The sequence below is a fragment of the Culex quinquefasciatus genome, chromosome 3 (assembly GCF_015732765.1).
Source record: "Culex quinquefasciatus strain JHB chromosome 3, VPISU_Cqui_1.0_pri_paternal, whole genome shotgun sequence".
Classification (NCBI taxonomy): Eukaryota; Metazoa; Arthropoda; class Insecta; order Diptera; family Culicidae; genus Culex; species Culex quinquefasciatus.
In genome coordinates this window covers 6,963,912-6,985,851 of record NC_051863.1, presented here as the reverse complement: position 1 = coordinate 6,985,851, position 21,940 = coordinate 6,963,912, and the positions used below count along the sequence as shown (strand labels likewise).

The following is a 21,940-nucleotide window of genomic DNA, read 5'->3' as shown; positions in this document are numbered from 1 at the left end:
ATTCAATGCATGACGTTCTGCATATCCGAAACTACACTATCCTCAAACCCGATTTCTTCTAAGTATTTAATTTTTAAAAATATCTGCGAAATGCAAAATAACCTATGAGCATTCTCTTAAATTTTTATACAAAATAATTTACGTCGTTTTACCTCTCAGTGTCCTATGTGCATTCAGTAAAATGATGCACATAAGACAATAACAAATCAACCTATGTACAATTTTAAATATATTTCAATCATTATGCACATACGCTAATATAATAACGACGTATGTACGCATTTTATTGAATAATTAGAAATTAATGATAGATTTTTTTTTATATCCATACACTCAAACCCCGATGGTTTGACACCAACTGTTGTCATACGAACGGGGTCACGTTTTAGTTTGACACCCTTTTTACACGGAGTTCACACACACTACCAAACGTTTATTTTGAAAGTGTGTGTGAGCGCCGTGTAAAAAGTGACAGTTCGTCACTTTTTAGTTTGACTTTGACCAACTAACGAGGTACAAACTAAAAAGTGTCAAACGAAAAAGTGACCAACCACCGGGGGTTGAGTGTATATCTTTTTAAAAATAATGTTTGTCTAGGATCCGGTTAACGTGTAGACGTCAGCTGTAAGAGAGTATGAAATGTTTCAATGCCTGACACAGCAAAAGAGAAGAGCGAAATTTAACAAATGAGCTCTCTCTCCCGAATCTGGCGGATACGACTCCCAGCATGACATACCAAAACAACTCATAAAACAGCATAAAATATGTTTTTTGTTTTGGTTCATAGGATCGCGGAAGCGGAAGTCCGGCTGAAACATCCAACGGGTCTCTTTCAGATTTCCAGTGCAAAAATGGCGACAACACATGTACAATATGTTGCGTCAACATGAAATAAAGTCAATAAATTTAGTTATACATTTTGTAAATCATAACCTTACGAAAAATACAGTCAAAAATGGTGAATCTATTTGCTCAGACTATGCCTTTTCATTCGGGACAGCATCATCTTATGGGTTTTGAACATCCTCCGGTTCCGGTTCCTTCTGCGAACCTTTCCCGTCCTTTGCTGCACTTTTCTCCTCTCCAACCTTTGTCTCAACCTCTTTAGCAGTAACCTTCTCACCAGACTACTTCCCGTTAGGTGATAACGCTCTTGCGTTCCAGTCTGTTATTTAATCGCCGGTTGAAGATGATCACGAACGTTTTGCTTCCCTCACAAAAACGATCAAACAGAGAGCCGGCGTCGGCAATAGTATTCCTTCCATCGTCGGCATATTCGTTCAGCAACCCATACGCGTCCTCGGTGCGGTCCCGCTCGCGCATGATGTACATCTCCGGGAATCCGCGCTAGCCCGCCTCCAGATAATCCGCCACTTTGGAATAAAAGTTGTGCGCATGCAGTGCTGCTGGGGGGCTATCGAAACACTTGTTTATAACCGTTAAATAATATTTTTACCGAAAACTTTAAAAAACGATAGATTAAAAAATGTAGTATGTGCGCTAACAGCACGATAGGCGGATAAGATAATTTACCATGTCAAATTATCCTATGCGCCAAAGTAAACAATAATGATTGTTTACATTGGCGCATTGGTTAATTTGGCATCGTAAATTATCCTACCCGCCACCCATCTGACAGAAGGCTCATTGGGAAATAACGGCTTCTCTCTCCTCTCGCGCTGGAAGCATTGAAATATTTCATGCTCTTCGTCAGCTGTTGCCTACACGTTGCGAGAGAGTTGGACATACATTATTATCACAAAAATGTTGTTTTTTTAAATCAAGATTTAAATTTTATTTGATAAAGTTTTATGCGCAATGCCATATGAATATAGTCCAATGCGTTAAGTCTTATGTGCAAAAATTGTTCTATCAACGTGTTCTATGTGCACTCACAGGTTGTATGAACCAAATTGCGTCAGAACTAAGTGTCATCTTGTCTTTCATATAATGCCGAAATGTACACTTGAAAAGCATTACTCCAGACCCATTTGGGCGTTTTCAGAATCGAAAAATACCCAAGCGTGTTTAAATGGGATTTAAAAATGTGCACCAAAACTTTATCTTCAAATTTCTCAGATCGAGGTTTTTGCACATAGGACCTTTTGAAAAAGTACTCTATCCATAAACAGCACCACTCACTACAAGCCCCTTCTCATTTCATCTTATCGCGCTTTCTCTTCTTTTCAGCACCAAAGTTACATAAGGATTGAAAGAGATAACAAGCCAAACAAACCAACGTCGTCGGGCAGTTTGTGCCATAAGCTCGGCCTACCAATCACGCACGGATTGCGTCGCGACGCCAGAGAGAGAAAGCTCCCGCACCCGCACGATGAATACCATCCTGAAGAGCAGCCGCCTGCTGAGCTTATCAGCAACAAGATTGTCAACATCGTTGTGGTGCGGTTTTTTGCAAGGATCGACATCTAGCAGGCCGTCATTCCAGATTAGACGGAATTGTTTCAACTTTGTCACGATGAAACCGACCGTCTACGTTACAAGGAACGATTACGCCCGGATTGGACTGGATTTGCTCAAAGAAGAGTGAGATATTGTGATATGACTTCGGTATTTATAATAAGAGGTAATTTCGTTGGCAGATGTGAACTGACCATCTGGGACGAGCCATCTCCCGTTCCGAGGGAGGAATTCATGAAGAACGTGGCCGGCAAGGATGCCATCTTCTGCTCGTTGAACGATCGCATCGATAAGGAGCTGCTGGATCAGGCTGGACCAAGTCTGAAGGTTATCGGGACAATATCCGTGGGGTAAAATCAATTTCAGTGTAGATGCTCTATTGCGTTGTAGATAATCCGGATTTTTGATTTTAGCTTTGACCACATTGACTTGAAGCAGTGTCGCGAGCGAGGAATCCGAGTCGGGTACACACCGGAAGTGCTGACGGACGCAACAGCCGAACTGACCATAGCACTGCTGTTGGCCACGGCTCGACGACTGTTGGAAGCGAACAAAGAAGCTCACACCGGTGGCTGGAAAAGCTGGTCACCCATGTGGATGTGCGGAACGAGCATCAAGAATTCCGTCGTTGGAATCGTTGGCTTTGGGCGAATCGGCCAGGAAATTGCGAAACGACTGGTGCCCTTCAAACCCGCTCAGATTCAATTCTGCTCTCGAACCGATAAATGTTTGACCGCTGAGGAATTGGGCGTAAGTCAGATTCCCTTCGACGAACTGGTGGAAACGAGCGATTTCATCATTGTGGCGTGTTCCTACAACACGGAAACGGCCAATATGTTCAACGATTCGGTATTTTCACGAATGAGACCGTCAACAATCCTGATCAACACCAGCCGTGGCGGGATCATCGACCAGCACGATCTGATCCATGCCCTGAAAGCCGGCAAAATAAGAGCTGCAGGCCTGGACGTAACAACTCCGGAACCCTTACCACTGGACAACCCGCTCCTACACATGAGCAACGTTGTCGTGCTGCCTCACATTGGAAGCGCCGACGTCGAAACTCGCACCGAAATGTCTCGCATAACCGCCTGCAACATAATCAGCGGCCTCAAGGGCGTGAAAATGATTTCGGAAATCTAAATCCAATAAACGCACCAACTATTCAAACCATCTTTTATTGACAACACTCTAACTTCCAACCCGCATCGGCGGCGAAACCAGAATGACCCCGTCTCCCCGCACAAACAGCATCGGAATGGTTCGCTTCGACGTCTTGTACACCTCCTCGTACGTTTCCTCGTCGATCTCGACCGTCGTTACGGTTTCCTCCGCGTCGCCCAGCACCATGTTCAGATGCTGGTCGAAGGCGTGCAGCCGACCGCGTAGTTCCCGCTCGTTGCGCATCTTGACGTAGATTTTCTCGTCCAGGCTCAGCCGGATCAGATCGAGCGGTTCCTTGACCGGGATGATGGGCATCTGAATCGTCGGAGCAGATTTGTATTGACATGTTTCATTCAATTATTGCAAAAAAAATACCTGTTCCTCTTCAGCCATGGTTATTCTGTAGGGAAAAAACCCGGTTCCTTTTAGCTTATTGAAATTTTAACAAATTGAATCGCAAAATCGCGCGTTTGTTTATTCGTAAACGATTTGGTTTGATTTTATTGTTTGACAATACATGTTCGAAATTCGAACTCGAAACGGAACTGTCACTGTCAAAAATGGTTATTAAATAAATTTTAATTTTAGAGGCCGAGTTGCCAGATACTCTGCAGACATCCTGACAGAAAATGAAGGGCTAATAAATTTTATTTTGTTATTAAATTTTAATGTTTGTCATTTTTTTTCTTTTATTATTTTTTATTTGAAAACAAAAGTAACGGAGCACCGGATTCAAGTGGTAGAAATGACAGTTCTCTTATAAGGAATACATTGTAGAAAAAAGCAAAAACGGCTCGAATGGAAATGCACTATTGGTAATTTTAATTTGTAATTTTTGCATTTTAAAAATATTAAATACTAATATATATATATATATGTATATAAAAAAATATAAATATCTAATCAATTTTAAAATTATGATTTTTGTGCTTCGAGAGATTTAAACATAAAAAAATTGAGTTTCGATTTTTTCACAAGGTACTAATTTTTAAAACTATCGTTTTTTTTTCTAAGTTTCTGACAAAAAAAAATGTGTATCTATAAAATCTGATTTCACATTTAAAGTTAAGATACCTCAAGAATTTTGTTCAGAATTTGCAGTTTTTTTTTTAAATTTATTATTGATAATTTATTTACTCAAGAAGATTCACTTAAATAAATATCATGATTGTGGCTCAAGGGGTAGGACCAAGTACATATGTAATCGTACTTGAACTGAATTTCCTGTAATCGAAATCGATTTCGTGTAATGCCTATCCTCTAGAGGTAGGCAAAATAAGCCGGTTCACTAAAAAGAGCCGCGGTTCTTTTTGAAAATCCGGTCTTTTGAAAGAACCGGCTCACAAAAAAAAAGAACCGCGGTTTTCAAAATTCTTTTTGAACCGTTCCAAGATGAAATGATTTTTAAACTTGAATTTCGAACAAATTGTAACATAAAATTTGTTTTCAGAATTGAAAATGCAATTCCATTATCAACAATGATTGCATATAAAAATTAATTCCAATATAGCATTGCTGCCAAACACCACTTTAAGATTTTCATTAAACAACTGATCGCACATTAAAGTATTACCCCAACACAAATTTGAGCATTCAAAAATTACTTAGGGACCATCCATAAACCACGTGGACACTTTTTTGGAAACCTCAACCCCCTTCGTGGACAATTACCCATACAAAAAAATCTTTTTGTATGGACCGTGGACAATCGCCATACCCCCTCCCTAAAGTGTCCACGTGGTTTATGGATGGTCCCTTAGCATTGTAAAAAATTACTGAAAAACCTACTAAATAGTTGAGAGATTTTGGAAAAAAAAACTCTCTTGCCCGATTAAACTTAAGCGTTTATGGACTTTATCGATTAAATCAGCATGTAGAAAAGAGTTCGCAGAATATTTTCTCCAATTAACATGTCAGCAAAATTAAAATTCATATCAATTTATACCAATATCCTACATTCAAAGTCAGAAGTATCCCTCAAAAGGGTACTTTCAATCCTCAAAAAGGATACTTTCTATCCTTTTTAAAAGTTCACCCGGCGTCATCCTTTTTAAAGGGTATAAGGCTTTCTAGGCCCAGTGAAAAAAATATAATTTAACTCAAAAATGATGAACTTCTCGTCACAGTGTCCTGATGCAAACAATGATCGAGCTCAAGCTGTCACAGCCCTGCGAAGTATGTTGGCTGTCATATCGGGCGGTCAGTCAAAAAAAAAAACAGCTGGAAGTCGCCTGACAAAAAACTTTTGCTAGAAAGAGATAGGAAACCTGATGCAAACAATCGTCCAGCTGTAATGTAAACATACTTTGAATGTATTGGTAAATTTCTGACTAGAAAGCCTTATGTCAAATTCAGTACATTTTCGATACCCTTTTAAAGGGTGACGACGGGTGAACTTGAAAAAAGGATACTTTTTACTTTGAGTGTAGATTAATGTTTGGATGCCATCAATCAGAAAAATAAGGCATATTTGAATCAACAAAACATTTTGTTGATATGAAAATCAAGATTTGTGTTGAATCAACGCTAAACGTCAAAGCAACTTTTTCAAAACAACAAAAGATTTTTTGTGGAAATAAGAAAATCATGATTTGTTTCAACGCATAATCGGTGTTGATTATATTCAATAAAAATTTTGTTGAATCAAACCTCGTACAGGCTGATCGTACAAAAAAAATTTCTGCGTGATTCAATTATTTGAATGTTTAGGTTTGAGTAGAAATTTGGACTTAGAGACCGCCAAAACCTTTGAATTGGGTACTAAAGTCCTATGTCAATTTTTATGTACAACGGTAAAAAACACGATTAAAAACCATTTCTGATCACTTTTTTTTCATTTTAATGCAAATTTTTTTTTTGACAAGACAACATTTTTTCGATGGATCAACTATGGTCCCCTTGGAACGAGCTGTCAAGTAGGAGCTTTTCTGTCAAGAAGGACCGCGAGGTTAATTTTTCAAAATTGATTTAAAAATCCATTTTAAACTCCTTGTGCTCGTACAAAGGGTCATTGTACTCAGAAAAATAAGCTTTATCGCTGTAAACAATAATATCAGCAGTCTAAGCTTCATTTTAGGACCCAATTTCAAGAGCATTTACTTGCTTTTGGATTTTTTCAGATGATTTATAAAAGTCCAATGTGGAATAACTTTAAAAATCACACCATAATTAAAAATAACATTTTTATAAAAAAAATTGAAAAAAGAGCGAAAGAGCCGTTCAAAAGAGCGGGAGCGAACGAAAATGAGCGGCTCCTAAAAAAGAGCGGTTTTGCCCACCTCTACTATCCTCCGTGTATAGAGATATCCACGCGCGAGAGTGTGTTAGTGTTTAACAAAATTACACACAGACATAGGCAAATCGAGTAAAATAATTCGTCTGTCAAAATCAGCTGTGTCCTTTGCTATAGAGATCTCCACGGTTTCTCTCACACACACCATCATTCTGTGTTAGTATTTGTATTTGAAGTATTGTTTTGGTTTTGAAAGATTGTGATTGGCTGAATTCCAAGCAGCTGATTTTGTTTACACTTTTTTTACGCAGACATAGGCAAATCGAGTAGATCAATCGTCTGTAAAAACCAGCTGTTTACCACGTGCTCGTGGTATAGAGATCTCCACGGTTTCTCTCACGCACACCATCATTCGGTGTTAGTATTTGTATTTGAAGTATTGTTTTGGTTTTGAACGATTGTGATTGGTTGAATTCCAAGCAGCTGATTTTGTTTACACTTTTTTTACACAGACATAGGCAAATCGAGTAGACCAATCGTCTGTAAAAACCAGCTGTTTACCACGTGCTCGTGGTATAACAAAGGACACAGCTGATTTTGACAGACGAATCATTCTACTCGATTTGCCTATGTTTGCGTGTAAATTTTGTTACAAACTAACACACTCTCGCGCGTGGATATCTCTATAACAAAGGGCACAGCTGATTTTGACAGACGAATCATTCTACTCGATTTGCCTATGTCTGCGTGTAAATTTTGTTACAAACTAACACACTCTCGCGCGTGGATATCTCTATAGAGATCTCCACGGTTTCTCTCACGCACACCACGATTCTGTGTTAGTATTTGTATTTAAAGTATTGTTTTGGTTTTGATCGATTGTGATTGGCTGAATTCCAAGCAGCTGATTTTGTTTACACTATTTTTACACAAACATAGGCAAATCGAGTAGACCAATCGTCTGTAAAAACCAGCTGTTTACCACGTGCTCGTGGTAGAACAAAGGACACAGCTGATTTTGACAGACGAATCATTCTACTCGATTTGCCTATGTCTGTGTGTAATTTTGTTACAAACTAACACACTCTCGCGCGTGGATATCTCTATGCCACGAGCACGTGGTAAACAGCTGGTTTTTACAGACGATTGATCTACTCGATTTGCCTATGTCTGCGTAAAAAAAGTGTAAACAAAATCAGCTGCTTGGAATTCAGCCAATCACAATCGTTCAAAACCAAAACAATAGAGTTATCTACGTGCGCATGTATTGCGTGTACGTACACGAAAAAGATTGAGGTTAAATTTTGTACCCGCAAGCAAAACAAATGGGGTGCTGGTGTGCGTGAGCTCGGGCTTAGATAACTCTATACTTCAAATACAAATACTAACACAGGATGATGGGGTGCGTGAGAAAAACCGTGGAGATCTCTATTGCTCTGATGTTTTTCCCTCAAAACCTCTTGCATACATTTTAGTTGGCACATCCACAGACTCGAATCAACTGACATCACTGCTTGTCTGACAGTCGCCAAGCGTGGTCCGCTTCAAGTTCTTCGAACGGTGTGCATTGTAAACATGTGCTTGGTTGACGAGCGATTCGAGCTGTGAATTTAACTATTTTTGCAATAATTTGGTGTTTAAACAAGTAAAATTATTGACTGAAGAAGCCCTATAAGGCTAAAACATCTTCTCAAACTATTTGTAGTGTAAGTATGATGATATTTTAGTGCTAGCTATGTAATTTAAATTTGTGATAATAAAAAAAGCGCTGAAATGTTTGGCTTATGAAATTCCAGTGTTTATTGAAGTTTTAGCGTTATCTTTAGTATATTTTATTTAAAACTAAAACTTATTAAAAGAATGTTAAAGTTGGAAACATTCAGAAAATTTGAAACAAATTTTCTAAAAAATCCTAACCTCAACCTGATGCTCTGTTTACCTACAGCTGTCAAACATGCCGACTTCAGTGTTACCGTCCGGTACCGGTTTCCGACTGTCAACAAAATTTTAATTTTTGGACTTACCATTTTAGATACTCAAAAAATGAGCTTCCGTGGACGAGGTGGTGGCGGTGGCGCGGGATTCCGTGGAGGACGCGGTGGTCCAGGCGGCAGAGGAGGTACTTTTTCGTTTGAAAATTTCAACGTAGGACTACGTTGTACTCAAACATTTGCAATTACCTTTCAGGGCGCGGTGGTGGTGGAGGCGGCCGCGGTGGCTTCAACAACAACCGGTTTAGCCGGGACGATGGTCCCAAAAACATTATCCCGCTTGGCTTCTACGACTACCCGTGCCAGGAGGATCTGGTCGCCAAGGTCGAGGTGGAGAATGTGCCCTTTTTCAACGCTCCCATCTACATCGAGGGCGAGAAGCAGATCGGCAAGGTGGACGAAATTTTCGGCCACCTGCGGGACTTTTACGTGTCGATCAAGCTGATGGACAACATGAAACCGGACGGCTTCCAGCCGAAGCAGAAGCTGTTTATCGATTCGGCCAAGCTGCTGCCGCTGGCGCGATTCTTGCCCGGCAATCAAACGAGGAAACCGGCCGGTCGGGTGGGCAAGCCCGGTGGGCGAGGGGGTGGCGGTCGCGGTGGACCGGGTGGTGGCTTCCGGTGAGGGTTACTGATTTGTTCTTTCTTTTGAAATTTGAATGTAATTTTTTTTTTTTTTTTTGTTTAGTGGTGGTCGGGGTGGGCCAGGTGGTGGAGGTAGAGGAGGCGGTGGATTTGGAGGGCGAGGCGGCGGTGGCGGATTCGGAGGGCGAGGTGGTGGCGGCGGTGGCTTCCGGTAAGTCAACTTTCGTTATCGTTATTCGTTCTTTTGGAGACAAAAATCGATACAATAAACTTTAACAAATTTGTTTTCTCTTTTCAGCGGAAATCGCGGTGGTGGCGGCGGAGGTGGAAAGCGATGGTAGAAGCAATACCATCAACTGTTTCTTCATTTAAAGATTATTGTATCCGAGAGAATGTCTAATAAAGTACCTTGTAAGATAGTTTGTAAGCGTATCAAATGACCGATTTTTTGCTTGGGGTATCATCTTATTCTCAGAAAATCATTTTAAAGTTTATGTTATTTTTAACCCATAATGTGAGATCTAGTACCTCGCGGTATGACCAAAACTGACATAAACAACTATGTTATTCAATCCGGTTACGGGGCGACCACTCAAATCCCATTTTCAAATACCCGACTTTTTCTTAAAGCTCAAATAATAGGCATTTATTATCTAAAGAATTATTTCAAACAAAAAACTCTTTATAAGAAAAGTCAATATCAACAAAAAAACAAACAAATTTAAAAAAAAACAAAACACAGTTGAGAAGGTCAATAAACGAAATTTTCAGTTTTTGCTTTTTGGGTGTTTTCGAAACCGCCTTGAGTCAGGGGTATTAAACAAAAATCCAAAAAGCAGAAACTGGAAATTTGGACATTAAAAAAAACTACACAGTTGTAAAGTAGCGTGGCTCACGGATATATGAAAAAGACAAAAGTGTTCAATTTCGAACGCCTCAACCGGAATTTTGTAGCAATATGGCCCCAAAACATAGCCTGAAATTTTGAGCGCATTTGGTTAAGGTTTAGAACTTCCACCATTGACCTGAAGTTATAAAGAAATTTCTATAAATTTAATTTATTTATTTTCAACTTTTTAACTCTTCTTCGAGTATTTTTTCCTATGCCCTATGATTTTTTCTCAAAGTAGTGGTTTCTTATAGGTTTCGATCCGGGGAACAACTTTGTAGAACATCACAAAGCGCTAGGAATTAATCCCGGAAAGATACAGGTAAATTTTTAGAGCACGTTAAAAAAAAATTCCTAGCTCCAAAAAATATCCTGTATCTTTTCAGGATCAATTCCTAGCGCTTTGCGATGTTCTACAAAGTTGTTTCCCGGATCAAAACCTATAAGAAACTTGAGAATAAGAAAATTTGATTGGGTTTTGGGAAACTTTATCTAAGAAGAGGTTAAAAGTGAAAATTTCCCATAGTAAATCTTTAAAAGTTCCATACTAACTTCAGGTCAATGGTGGAAGTACTAAACCTTAACCAAATGGGCTCAAAATTTCAGGCTATGTTCTGGGGCCATATTGCTACAAAAATCCGGTCGAGGCGTTTGGAATTGAACACTTTTGTCTTTTTCATATATCCGTGAGCCACAACAAATTCCTTACAAATATTTCAAAAGATGGAAGCTCATTATTATGATTCAGACTAGAAACTTAACCATTTATCTTTGAAAAATAATCGTTTATTTTTTAAATTGGCAAACGTATAGTTTTTGATACTTCGTTTCAACTGGAAATTGCATTAAATTTTAAAAATTGAAAAACCTTCAAATATAACAATCGCAACATTTTAAAATCTATTGATTTTGTACTCCATAATTCTTCGCAAAACTTTACACCGGAAAATCGAAACACGAAATTCCTATTATTTTCTTATCTAATTTTCTCTAAATTAAAATATGACTCCGAAAATGATCCGAACTAAGAAAATGGCAAAAATTGTGGTAATTAAGAATTTGAGAATTTAATAATTTAATAATTTCATAATTTGATAATTTAATAATTTAATAAATAAATAATTTAATAATTAATAATTTAATAATTTAATAAATAAATAATTTAATAATTTAATAATTTCATAATTTGATAATTTAATAATTTAATAATTTAATAAATAAATAATTTAATAATTTAATAATTTCATAATTTGATAATTTAATAATTTAATAAATAAATAGTTTAATAATTTAATAATTTAATAATTCAATAATTAATAATTTAATAATTTAATAATTTAATAATTTAATAATTGAATAATTTAATAATTTAATAATTTTAGAACGAAATTGAAGAATCAAAAAAAAATTTATGATTTTTTTTCGTATTATTTTAATGAGCTAATTCGTATTTCTTTTTGCGTTTTTGAGTCTGCAAGTTTTGGCAGTTTCAAATGATGAATTCTATTTTTTGTATATTTGAATATGTAGTCAATTCTGAAATTTTGCAATGGTTGAATTTAAGATTTTTTTTAATTTGAAAATTACATTTCGCTTTTAGACGGAGATTTTAGCAGATTGCAGAAAGTGGATTTCGTCATGTTGTGATAATTGGGAGTAGAACCAATTCTACCTGAATCAGAGTGGCACCAGAATCTTTCAATTTTTTTACTTACCACAAAATTCAAAATTTAAATTTTAGATTGAAAAAACCTAAAATATCTAAAAGTTTCATAGCTTCAAATTTTTGAAATTCTTTAATTTTTCAAATGTTGTCTTTTGATCTTAATAGAATTGTTATTAATGTGATTTTTCAATATTTATTGTTTGCTATATTAAAAAATGTCTTGAAACCTTTGAAAGCCTGTACCGAGCTAAAAAATAATCTAAGGGTTAAATCCTATCCGGAACATCATTTAAGTACATCCTCATATTTATATCTTTGAAAAAAAATTAAATATTATTCAGAAGAGAAAAAATTGATGTATCCTGTGAATAATAAGAGAAAAATATTTAAACCAGGTAAGCAAATGTTTAAAAAATAATGAGTTGTAATGTTATGTAAAATTTGTATAAGAAATCTCAATACATTTTTAAAAATATACGCTCCTTGATGATAATTTCGATGTTTCGTATTAAGAAAAATAAATCAATAATTTTCAGAAGAAAATTTTCTACATAAATAACTTCTTACAAAGTGATGTTTTTACACTCAACAAAAAAGATTGAATTTATTTAATTGCTGATAATATTTTCCTTTGTAACTTGAAAGAAATTCTATCGTTCTCAATTATGTATTTATCAAAATTGCTATCCGCGCGAAATCCGCGCCTGAACAAAATTAGCCAGCAAATCCGCGCCAGATCCGCGCCGTCCGTAACAACCCTGCAAGAATCATACGAATATCTATTTTTTATCATTCAACAATACAAATGATTCAAAACTAAAAACTAGAAAATATGGAAAAACAAACATTTCAGAAATTATAAATAACAAAACAATATTATGAATGAAATTTCAACAGAACAGATATAAAATCAGTAATTTGGAAATTCAAAATAAAAATTATGCAGAATTAAATGATAATTTTAGTATTTAAGTCAAGATTAAAGAATTCATAAATTCAATAGTTCAAAAAAAAATGGAAACCTAAAAAATTCAGAAATTCCAAATCAAAAATTCAAAAGTATAAAAAAATCTGAAATATAGAAATTCCAAAATACATATTTACGAAAAACCCGAAATTTAAACAATCAAAAACTCTAATTTTTCAAAAATTCAAAAAAAACTCGAAATTCTAGAACTAAAAATGTGGAGCTTAAACAAAATTAGAAATTTAAAAATACAAAATTAAAGCATATAAGAATATAAGAGTTTAATTATTTGTACCAACCTCATTTTATAATTTCCAAATTTCTTGGCTTCCTAATTTCCTAGTTTCCTAATTTTTTAGTTTCCTAATATCCTAATTTCATTATTTCCTAATTTTCAAATTTCCTATTTATCAACTTCCTTTTTTCCTAGTTTCCTAATTTCCTAAGTTCCTAATTTTCTAGTTTCCTATTTTTTAAATTCAAAATTTCCTAATTTTTGAATTGCCTTACTTTCTAACTTCCAAATTTCCTAACATATTAATTTTTTTATTTCATAATTTCTTAATTGTTGGAGTTTTTTTTTTTTTGAAAAGGACCAATAAACCAAATTTTCAGTTTTTGCTTTTTGGGTGTTTTTGAATGCCCCTGACTCAAGGCGGTTCTAAAAACACCCAAAAAGCAAAAACTGGAAATTTGGTTTATTGGACCTTTTAAAAAAAAACTCCAGATTTCCTAATTTCCTTATTTCCAATTTTTTAACTTCTCAATATCCTAATTCCCTAATTTCCTTATTTTATAATTTCCTAATTTTATAATTTCCTAATTTCCTTATTTCTTAATTTCCTAATTTCGTAAATTAATAATATCATAGTTTCATAGTTTCCTAATTTCGTAACTTCCTTATTTCCTAATTTCCTTAAATTAATAATTTCATGATTTGGAATGTGATAAAATTCTACCGAAAACGTTAAAAACACAACATTGCCACAGTAAATCTATGCAATTTTTATTTCGAAGCAGTTAAACATTCCAGTAAACATCTGATTATTTTTTGTTTAGTAAAGGGGATTGTGTAGTATAAATCATATACATTTTATAGTTCCATCTTCCCATGCACGTCTAAAATCTATGTTAGTGTGTGAACTCCTCAATATCGTTGGATTAAATTTTGTCAATCCATTATGAAATATCTGAATATATAAATCTGAGTGTTAAATGTTTATATAGTTGCAAAAAATTTACCTCTCGCGTCGCCTCCCCTTAGTATCCACCCTCCTGCTGGTCGTACTCGCCCTGATCGGTGTCCATGTGGGGAACTCGTGGCGTGGCCAGCGATTGATAATCGTCCTTACCCAGCTGCGGCGTGCGATCATTCTCCTGCTGACTCGGCCCCACCGACGGCGGTCCCAAGTCGTCCAGCGAGAGTTGCGTGTTGAACTGCTCGTTCCCGGTGCCGGCAATGTTGTACAGCGACTGGGACGGATCGTACGCAACGGACGTTTGCGCGCCAGAGTAACCAGCCTCCGGCTGCTGCTGCTGCTGCTGTTGTTGCGATTGATCTTGCTCGGTCGCGTCGACCGGCGTCGATGGCGTTGTTTCTTCCTCGCCCGACGGAGCTCCTCCTCCTCCTCCTCCTTCCTGCTCGTCTTCGGCGCCTTCGTCCTCGCGACGCACCAATCCGAGCATGTCGAGCATGTTGCGCTTGACCGTATTTTCCTGGCAGGCCTCCACCGTCGGGTAGACGCTCTTCCGGTCGCACGTGACCAGATGGCGGGCCAGGGCGTTTCCATCGGAAGATGAGAAACCACAGATGCAGTGGAGTTCGGACTCCAGGGCGGACACCGAGTAGTCGGAGGACGCGTTCGGATTGCACGATGCCGTGTGGCCAACCATCGACGGCAGGCAGGCCGTACGGTAGGTGCACTTGACGCACTTTAGCAAGCCACTGAGGAGGGGGGAAATTACGAAATTAGTTAACTGGGAATAAAAATCAGAAGAGGTTCAAGTCTTACATGATGTGGTTATCCTCGTCAAAATCATTGTCACACTCGAGGCAGATTTTGCCGCAGGCCATGTTCAGCGTTACGCTGCCGTACGATTCCAGCGTCATGAAGGTGGCCAAATCTTTCTGCACGATTGCCTTGTGCTGTGTAAAAATAAAAAGAATCCTCGTTACTTTCGTAGAATTAGCCCAACTTTTTGTTTAAATAACTCACCTTCGGCTTCGCCACGTTGGTCGCCGACTTGGTGATGGGCTTGACGCCGGACCCCTTGGCGGGCACGTGCGCAAACAGCGCGTGCACCTTGAGCGCCCCCTTGGTCAAAAACTGCAGCGCGCACTTGGGACACTTTTTCGCGTTAGTCTTGTTGAAGTGCGCCTTCAGGTGCTTCATGAAATCGGTCACGTTCTCCGCGATGGGGCCGTCCGCGTTACAAACCAGCGTCATTTTGAGACAGAACGGACACTGGATCAGGCCGGAGGCGTTGTGCTTCTTGTAGAAGTGGTTGATGGTCAGATGGTGCGAGGAACTCTTAAAGTCACATCCGGCACACTTGTACGGCATCTCGTTCTGCAGGTGCAGCTTTTGCAGATGGGACGCCAGCATCTGGGTCGTTCCGAAGCGTTGCTGGTGGGAGAAATTTTAAGGTTACCAAATGACCAAATAATTTCTTGATGTTCTCGCACTTACCTCGCAGATCAAGCAGTTGTACGTGGAGGCCACCGAGTTCTTCGTCTCGAGCGAATGAATCAGCACCGTGTGCTTCTTGAGCGCCTCCTCGTTGGCCCAGTTCTCCAGGCAGTAGCGACACTGGACCTGGCCGTCCGGCAGCGGGTTCGCATGACGGAACAGATGGTCCTGGAAGTCGACGTTGTTGCGGAACGTGGTCGGGCACTCCGGACAGGTCACGCTAAAGTCGGACGGTTCGGCACCCTCCTTGACCTCGCCACCGGCCGGTTCCAGCTGGCCGTAGTAGTACGTCTCCAGCGGAATTTGCTCCTCCTTTTCCTCGTGGACGACGACGCGGGACTTCTTGGAGGAAGAAGCGGCCGCGGCCGCCGCCGCTGCAGCAGCCGTTTTTTCCTCTTCCTTTTTAAGCTTTTTAAGGAGAATCTTTTTCGGAGCCTCCGGCGCCGGCGGAGGAGGAGCTAAAAATTAGGCGGGGTATTTAATTCACCAATTGAGTGCTTGTTTATTTTTTGAGCATAGAAAATATTTCTCAAGTATTGAAAAGATGAGCTTTTGGTTTAGTGATTCGATTGTTTTTAAATGGCTTCTGTTGGTTTCATTTTATTCCAAGAGATTATTATTTTACATCGCAATCGTTAAACAGAAAATAAGGTACTTGGGGCAAGGGTAAATTATAAGTTTCTAACTTCTAAACCTCGTAATAAAAGATAAGAATCATTTTAAATTCTAAAGACTTTCGCAACACAACTGTTATCAAATTAATTTTAACTGGTCAAGTGCCCTTCCGTAATTTTATGCCTCGCGCTCTTTTTCTCTCTCCCTCTCTCTCCCTCCCTCACAATCCTGACCCTTTTCCTACACTTTTTGGGAAACATTTCTCTCTTTCAAGACTTTTTTTTAAGTTTATCAATTTGCTGAAAGAAAAAAGAAATGAAAAACAGGTGATTGGTGAGATTGAAGTGACGGTCGAACTGAACAGCGGAGAACAAGACGAAACTGGCCTGGCTTTTGCAAATTTAGCCCCGAGCACAACGTAATTGACGAGAAATATTTTCTATGTGAACGAAAACTGTTACAACAGATCATCCAGGGAAGCAAAAATCGAATAACGGGAGGGGGGACGTTCCTTGAACTTGAGTGTAAATATAAAAAGGCGTGTGTCTACTAACATTGTTCCTTGGGCTTGCGTCCCCGCTTGGCTCCGGTGTAGGCTGACTTGACGGGCGAGCTGTGCACCTCGACCGGGTAGGTCCAGTGCTTGAAGGGATCCGCTGCGGCCTGTAGATGAGGAGCGATTAGAACCGAGTTGATCTCAACTAGACCCCGCAAGAATTTTACCTTATTCAACCGCGTCACCAGATTGTCCTTGGTTTCGATCTTGGTCTGCTCGGCAATGTGCGCCACGATCGTGTCGAACGCCTGGCCCGGCGAGTTGCCGTACGTCTCGCGCCACACCAGCTCGTTCAGGAACTGCTGGATGATCTGGCGCGACAGCAGCGACAGCGTGTTCTGGAACATCCGCGGCACGATGCGGCGCAGATAGTCCATGATGTTGGCGTTGCTGTGCTTGCTGTTCGAGTCCGTCGGCGACACCTGCTGGACGATCTTGTAGCCCATGTTGTTGAGGGTGCCCTTGTCGACCTGGAATGCGGAGGGGAATTCGTTTCGTAAGTAAGGCAACCTTAGCCTCAAACTCAAATCAACTCACCGTAAGATCCGTCAGGATGACACTGTCCTTGTGCACCCAACCGCTGAGCGGTTCCAAAATCTTCGAGAAGCGCTTCTTGTAGTTCCGTTCGCCATCGCTCAACGGTTCAACGGCACGCAGACGAACGAGCTTAGCTTCCGGGTCGAGCACGCCAAGCACCTCCACCTTCACTTGCCGTTGCTGTCCGTCCTGTGTAGTCGTGCCGAGCGAGATCACGCCCACCTCGATCTTCTTCCCAATTCCTCCGAGCAGCTTCATGTGCTGGCACAGGGCCACGGTGCAGATCGATCGCAGCCACGTGTACAGTCCCTTCACGTACAGGTTGTCCACCTTGACCCAGTTGACCACGTTCGACACGTTCGTCTGACAGCTCCAGTGGTAAATCAGCTTCAGGATGACGGATGGCGGATGCGGGGATCCCTCGAACTGGGATCCGTTAAACACGGAGATGAACCGCGTCGGACAGCACTCGCTGATCCAGACGTAACCGCCCGAGTAGGCAAACTTGGACGCGTCCGAGTACATTCCCAGCTTCAGCGGCGTTCCACGATGGATTTGACAGTACTGTTCCGACTTGACCAAACCCTGCTGAATCAACCATTCCGTGAACTTCGTGGCCGTGTGCATCAACACGTTCTTGACCTTGGCGTCCAACTGAGGTCGATCCGCCGGAACCTTATCCGCCGAACGCAGCGAGGGACGAGCAATGACCACCAACGAGGGGAACGTCTTCCCCTGGATCTTACTGAACGAGATCTCCCGAGAATCAGCAATCGGTTTACCCGAATCATCCTTGGTCAAATCGACGATGGCCGTCGGCTCTGCCGTAACCTTCTTCTTCTCCTTGTCCCCACCAACCAACAGCCCTCCAATCGACGTAGCCTCCGTCGGTCGTACATTACTAGCAGTGATGCTTTGAGGTTTCTCCGGCTTTTTCGGCGTCTTTACTTCCGGCACCACCGCCTTCTTATCCGGCAGTTTCTTGTCGTCCTTCTTCTTCAGCGATTCCTTCGCGGCAGCCTCCTTCGCCGCCTTCTTCTTCATCTCCAGCCGCTTGGACAGCGGAATGTACTCCTCATCATCATCGTCCGCGGCAAAATCAGCCCCCGCATCCGCATCATCGTCCGCTTTGTACTCCGACCGGCGACTCTTGCGCTTGCCACTCTCCAGCGCCGGCGAAGCACTCCGCTTCGAGGAACTCGACGGCGTCACCACCGGCGGAGGCTTCTTCTTCGCCAGCGACGTAATCGGTTTCGAGATCTGCTCCAGCCCCGGAACCGGCCCCAGCACCTGGTACGCCGTAAACACCTCCCCCGAGAAGATGTTCTTCCCACCCGCCTCCTTCACAATGTCCTTCAGCTTGCTCCGGATGTCGTTGTGCTCCTTTTCGGCCTTCTCGTAGGCGGCCTTTTGCGCCGGGCTCAGCTCGTCCGCCCAGTACTCTAGCCGCAGCGTAACTTCATCCTCCGGCAGGGGCGCCATGTTGGATTTTTCCCGTCACCGAAAATGCCACCACTTTCAAACGTGATTTTCACCGCGAAAAACACACGCAATTCACGGAAATTCACACGACCGACGCGCACCCTACACTTGTGCACACGTTGTAACTATTTTTACCCTGTAATTTTGCACAATTTGCCGAATATTTGCAAAATTTGCAGCACAACACACGAGAACTTTTTCGTGGATCAAACCTCGCGTCACTTTTGAATTCTTCTTCTTCTTCTTTGTTCGTGCGGCGATGCGTGTTTGGGTCGGTAAAATCGGTAAAATAGCAGGGCTGCAGATTCAATCGAGTATACAGCAAAACCCCAGTATTTTGACACTTTTTTCGGTTTCCCTCGACAAAGCATTGACTAGTCGAATTCGTTTTTGACAAAGAACTTTGTCCTAAGGGCACTGTCTACGGGTGTCAATCCAAAATTTCGCGAAGCGAAAGTGTAACGATTTGTGTAATCGTTTAAACGCTTATATCTTCCACCCAATTCAAGCAATCTGCATGCTTTATCCACCAAACGAAAGGGGAAGTCTTAAATTGCAAGTAGACTACCTCACAAAGTTGATAAAACTTTGTTAAAGTACTCAAAAGTTAAGATGAAAAATAAAAATTCAGACCGGGAAAATCCCGGTCGCTGATTGGTTGAGCGCAACCTTTCCCGAACACATTAATCAGATTCAAGTATCTAGCACTTAGCAAATTTTGCTCTCTGCCACTGCTTCGAAAGCGTCGAGCCGTCACAGCCAAGCGAGGTTATAAAAGAGCGCCGTGCCGCCGGTTGAAGCTCAAACGAGACCGAAGCTTTGCACGAGGAGGATCGAGAAGCAGCAGCAGCACAGCAGAGCCGCCGAGAGGAAGGAGAGAATTGAAAAATTGGAAAGAGAGGCAGAGCAGGCGCGGGAGGGAAAATTGCCGGCAACTTGGAGTGTCATCATCGCATGGTTTTATCATCGTCATAGGACGTTAAAATGGCCCTTTTCAGGGCCAATTCACACGAAAGAGTATTTTTTAAAAATCTGGTTGGGTACGGTAGTGAGTGTTTGTGTGTGCGGAAGGGAAATCGAGTGGCAAGTGTGGGGCTTGAAAGAGCACCAAATTATCAACGCATACACACAAACGCGGGCTGGGGAGCTTCATTTGTGTGCGCCTGGTTTCTGCCGTGCAACTACCCTTCACGAGTTTGCTCATACGATCGATCTTGGGGAAAATCGATTTTCGATATTAGTGTGGTTCCGCGAACACAATTTTAGTGTGGTTTACTACACACACACACACACACACACACACACACACACACACACACACACACACACACACACACACACACACACACACACACACACACACACACACACACACACACACACACACACACACACACACACACACACACACACACACACACACACACACACACACACACACACACACACACACACACACACACACACACACACACACACACACACACACACACACACACACACACACACACACACACACACACACACACACACACACACACACACACACACACACACACACACACACACACACACACACACACACACACACACACACACACACACACACACACACACACACACACACACACACACACACACACACACACACACACACACACACACACACACACACACACACACACACACACACACACACACACACACACACACACACACACACACACACACACACACACACACACACACACACACACGAGCAAATCCACAGTCGATGGCGCTTTCTTGCTACAAATACACTTGCAACGCACTGTTTGGTGCTCTAGGTGGTGTGTAGTATGTGTAAAGAGAATGAATAAAAAGATCGGAACCCAATTTTTTGCGAAGCGAAATCGTTACGTGGCGATTTCCCCTCTTGGCAGACTTCCCCTCCTTTTCCTTAACGCTGATTGGTTGAACAAACCTTTCCCGATCATCCTCTCCGAGAGACGTGAGATTGATGTATCTAAAATCATCTCCACTCAAGCTCATAATTTTCTGACAGCCGAGGAGTCCACATCGAGTGGCAGTTGAAGAATCAGAAGGGACAGCAGAAATTTCCCCCGGTCAACGACGTGGAGAGGTCGCCGAAATGGCTCGGGCCATCGCAGGAACGGGACGGATTGTCGCTGCAGGCCATCAAGGAAGAACGTTAGGGACCGATGTGGTCAAGCTGCTGATCCCGGAAGGCTCCGGTTAACGGCATCAAGAAGGGGTCTCCGTGTTGATCGAGAACCAGTTCCCTTTGGGTCAAGTTGGTTGTGGTTGCGATAAAGTTTATGGTTTTTGATACTGGACATGAAATTTAACATTTCGGCAGTCGTGACCGCAATCCGGAGTGGCCGGAGGCCCCGCGGATGTTCCGAAGGGGGATATTTGCCGAACCAAAAGAGTTGGGGCAATATGGGTATCAAACTTTATGGTTTTTGATACTGGACATGAAATTTGAAATTTCGGAAGTATTGGCCACAATCCGGAGTGGCCGGAGGCCCCGCGGATGTTCCGATGAGGGGACATTTGCCGAACCATAAGAGTTAGGGCAATATGGGTATCAAACTTTATGGTTTTTGATACTGGACATAAAATTTGACATTTCAGCAGTAGTGACCACAATCCGGAGGCCCCGGGATGTTCCGGTGGGGGACATTTCCCGAACCATAAGAGTTGAGGCAATATGGGTATCAAACTTCATGGTTTTTGATACTGGACATGAAATTTGAAATTTCGGAAGTATTGGCTACAATCCGGAGTGGCCGGAGGCCCCACGGATGTTCCGATGAGGGGACATTTGCCGAACCATAAGAGTTAAGGCAATATGGGTATCAAACTTTATGGTTTTTGATACTGCACATGCCTTTGACCATTATCTGAAGTTACGCAGTTAAAATAAATCGCTTATTTTACGCAGGAAGTAATAAATCGATTACTACGATTGCCTTTTTATTGTGCCGCGGCGAAATTCTGTTTCTGGAAATATAGAATAACTATTTCGAATTCAATTAGAGCCCTCGAAAGGGCAGTTTTAATGTTTGCTGTTGAAATTTACTTTGCTGCCGCCAATTGCTTGCAACAGCCTTGCAAAAACATTTCCGCATCTTGATAATCTT

General features: G+C 41.1%; 4 protein-coding genes across 4 annotated transcripts; 2 read left to right on the top strand and 2 right to left on the bottom strand.

The window, feature by feature from the left end:
* The first annotated feature begins 2,172 nt into the window (after positions 1 to 2,172).
* On the top strand, positions 2,173 to 3,588 carry LOC6032225 (glyoxylate reductase/hydroxypyruvate reductase). The gene is made up of 3 exons (XM_038265423.1): positions 2,173 to 2,544; positions 2,601 to 2,768; positions 2,832 to 3,588. Exons 1-3 carry the CDS (start codon positions 2,333 to 2,335, stop codon positions 3,559 to 3,561), a joined length of 1,110 nt encoding a protein of 369 aa, XP_038121351.1. The 5' UTR covers positions 2,173 to 2,332; the 3' UTR covers positions 3,562 to 3,588.
* LOC6032224 (U6 snRNA-associated Sm-like protein LSm3) lies at positions 3,581 to 4,110 on the bottom strand. Its single transcript, XM_001842811.2, has 2 exons — positions 3,958 to 4,110; positions 3,581 to 3,897 (listed from the first exon to the last, which is right to left on the bottom strand). Exons 1-2 carry the CDS (start codon positions 3,973 to 3,975, stop codon positions 3,610 to 3,612), a joined length of 306 nt encoding a protein of 101 aa, XP_001842863.1. The 5' UTR covers positions 3,976 to 4,110; the 3' UTR covers positions 3,581 to 3,609.
* A 4,219-nt stretch (positions 4,111 to 8,329) lies between these two features.
* On the top strand, positions 8,330 to 9,832 carry LOC119770633 (H/ACA ribonucleoprotein complex subunit 1). Its single transcript, XM_038265888.1, has 5 exons — positions 8,330 to 8,520; positions 8,847 to 8,933; positions 9,002 to 9,428; positions 9,496 to 9,603; positions 9,691 to 9,832. Exons 2-5 carry the CDS (start codon positions 8,858 to 8,860, stop codon positions 9,731 to 9,733), a joined length of 654 nt encoding a protein of 217 aa, XP_038121816.1. The 5' UTR covers positions 8,330 to 8,520; positions 8,847 to 8,857; the 3' UTR covers positions 9,734 to 9,832.
* A 4,063-nt stretch (positions 9,833 to 13,895) lies between these two features.
* LOC119769519 lies at positions 13,896 to 19,042 on the bottom strand. Its single transcript, XM_038262313.1, has 7 exons — positions 17,313 to 19,042; positions 16,943 to 17,245; positions 16,774 to 16,882; positions 15,605 to 16,062; positions 15,131 to 15,541; positions 14,927 to 15,060; positions 13,896 to 14,859 (listed from the first exon to the last, which is right to left on the bottom strand). Exons 1-7 carry the CDS (start codon positions 18,792 to 18,794, stop codon positions 14,175 to 14,177), a joined length of 3,582 nt encoding a protein of 1,193 aa, XP_038118241.1. The 5' UTR covers positions 18,795 to 19,042; the 3' UTR covers positions 13,896 to 14,174.
* Positions 19,043 to 21,940: the final 2,898 nt, after the last annotated feature.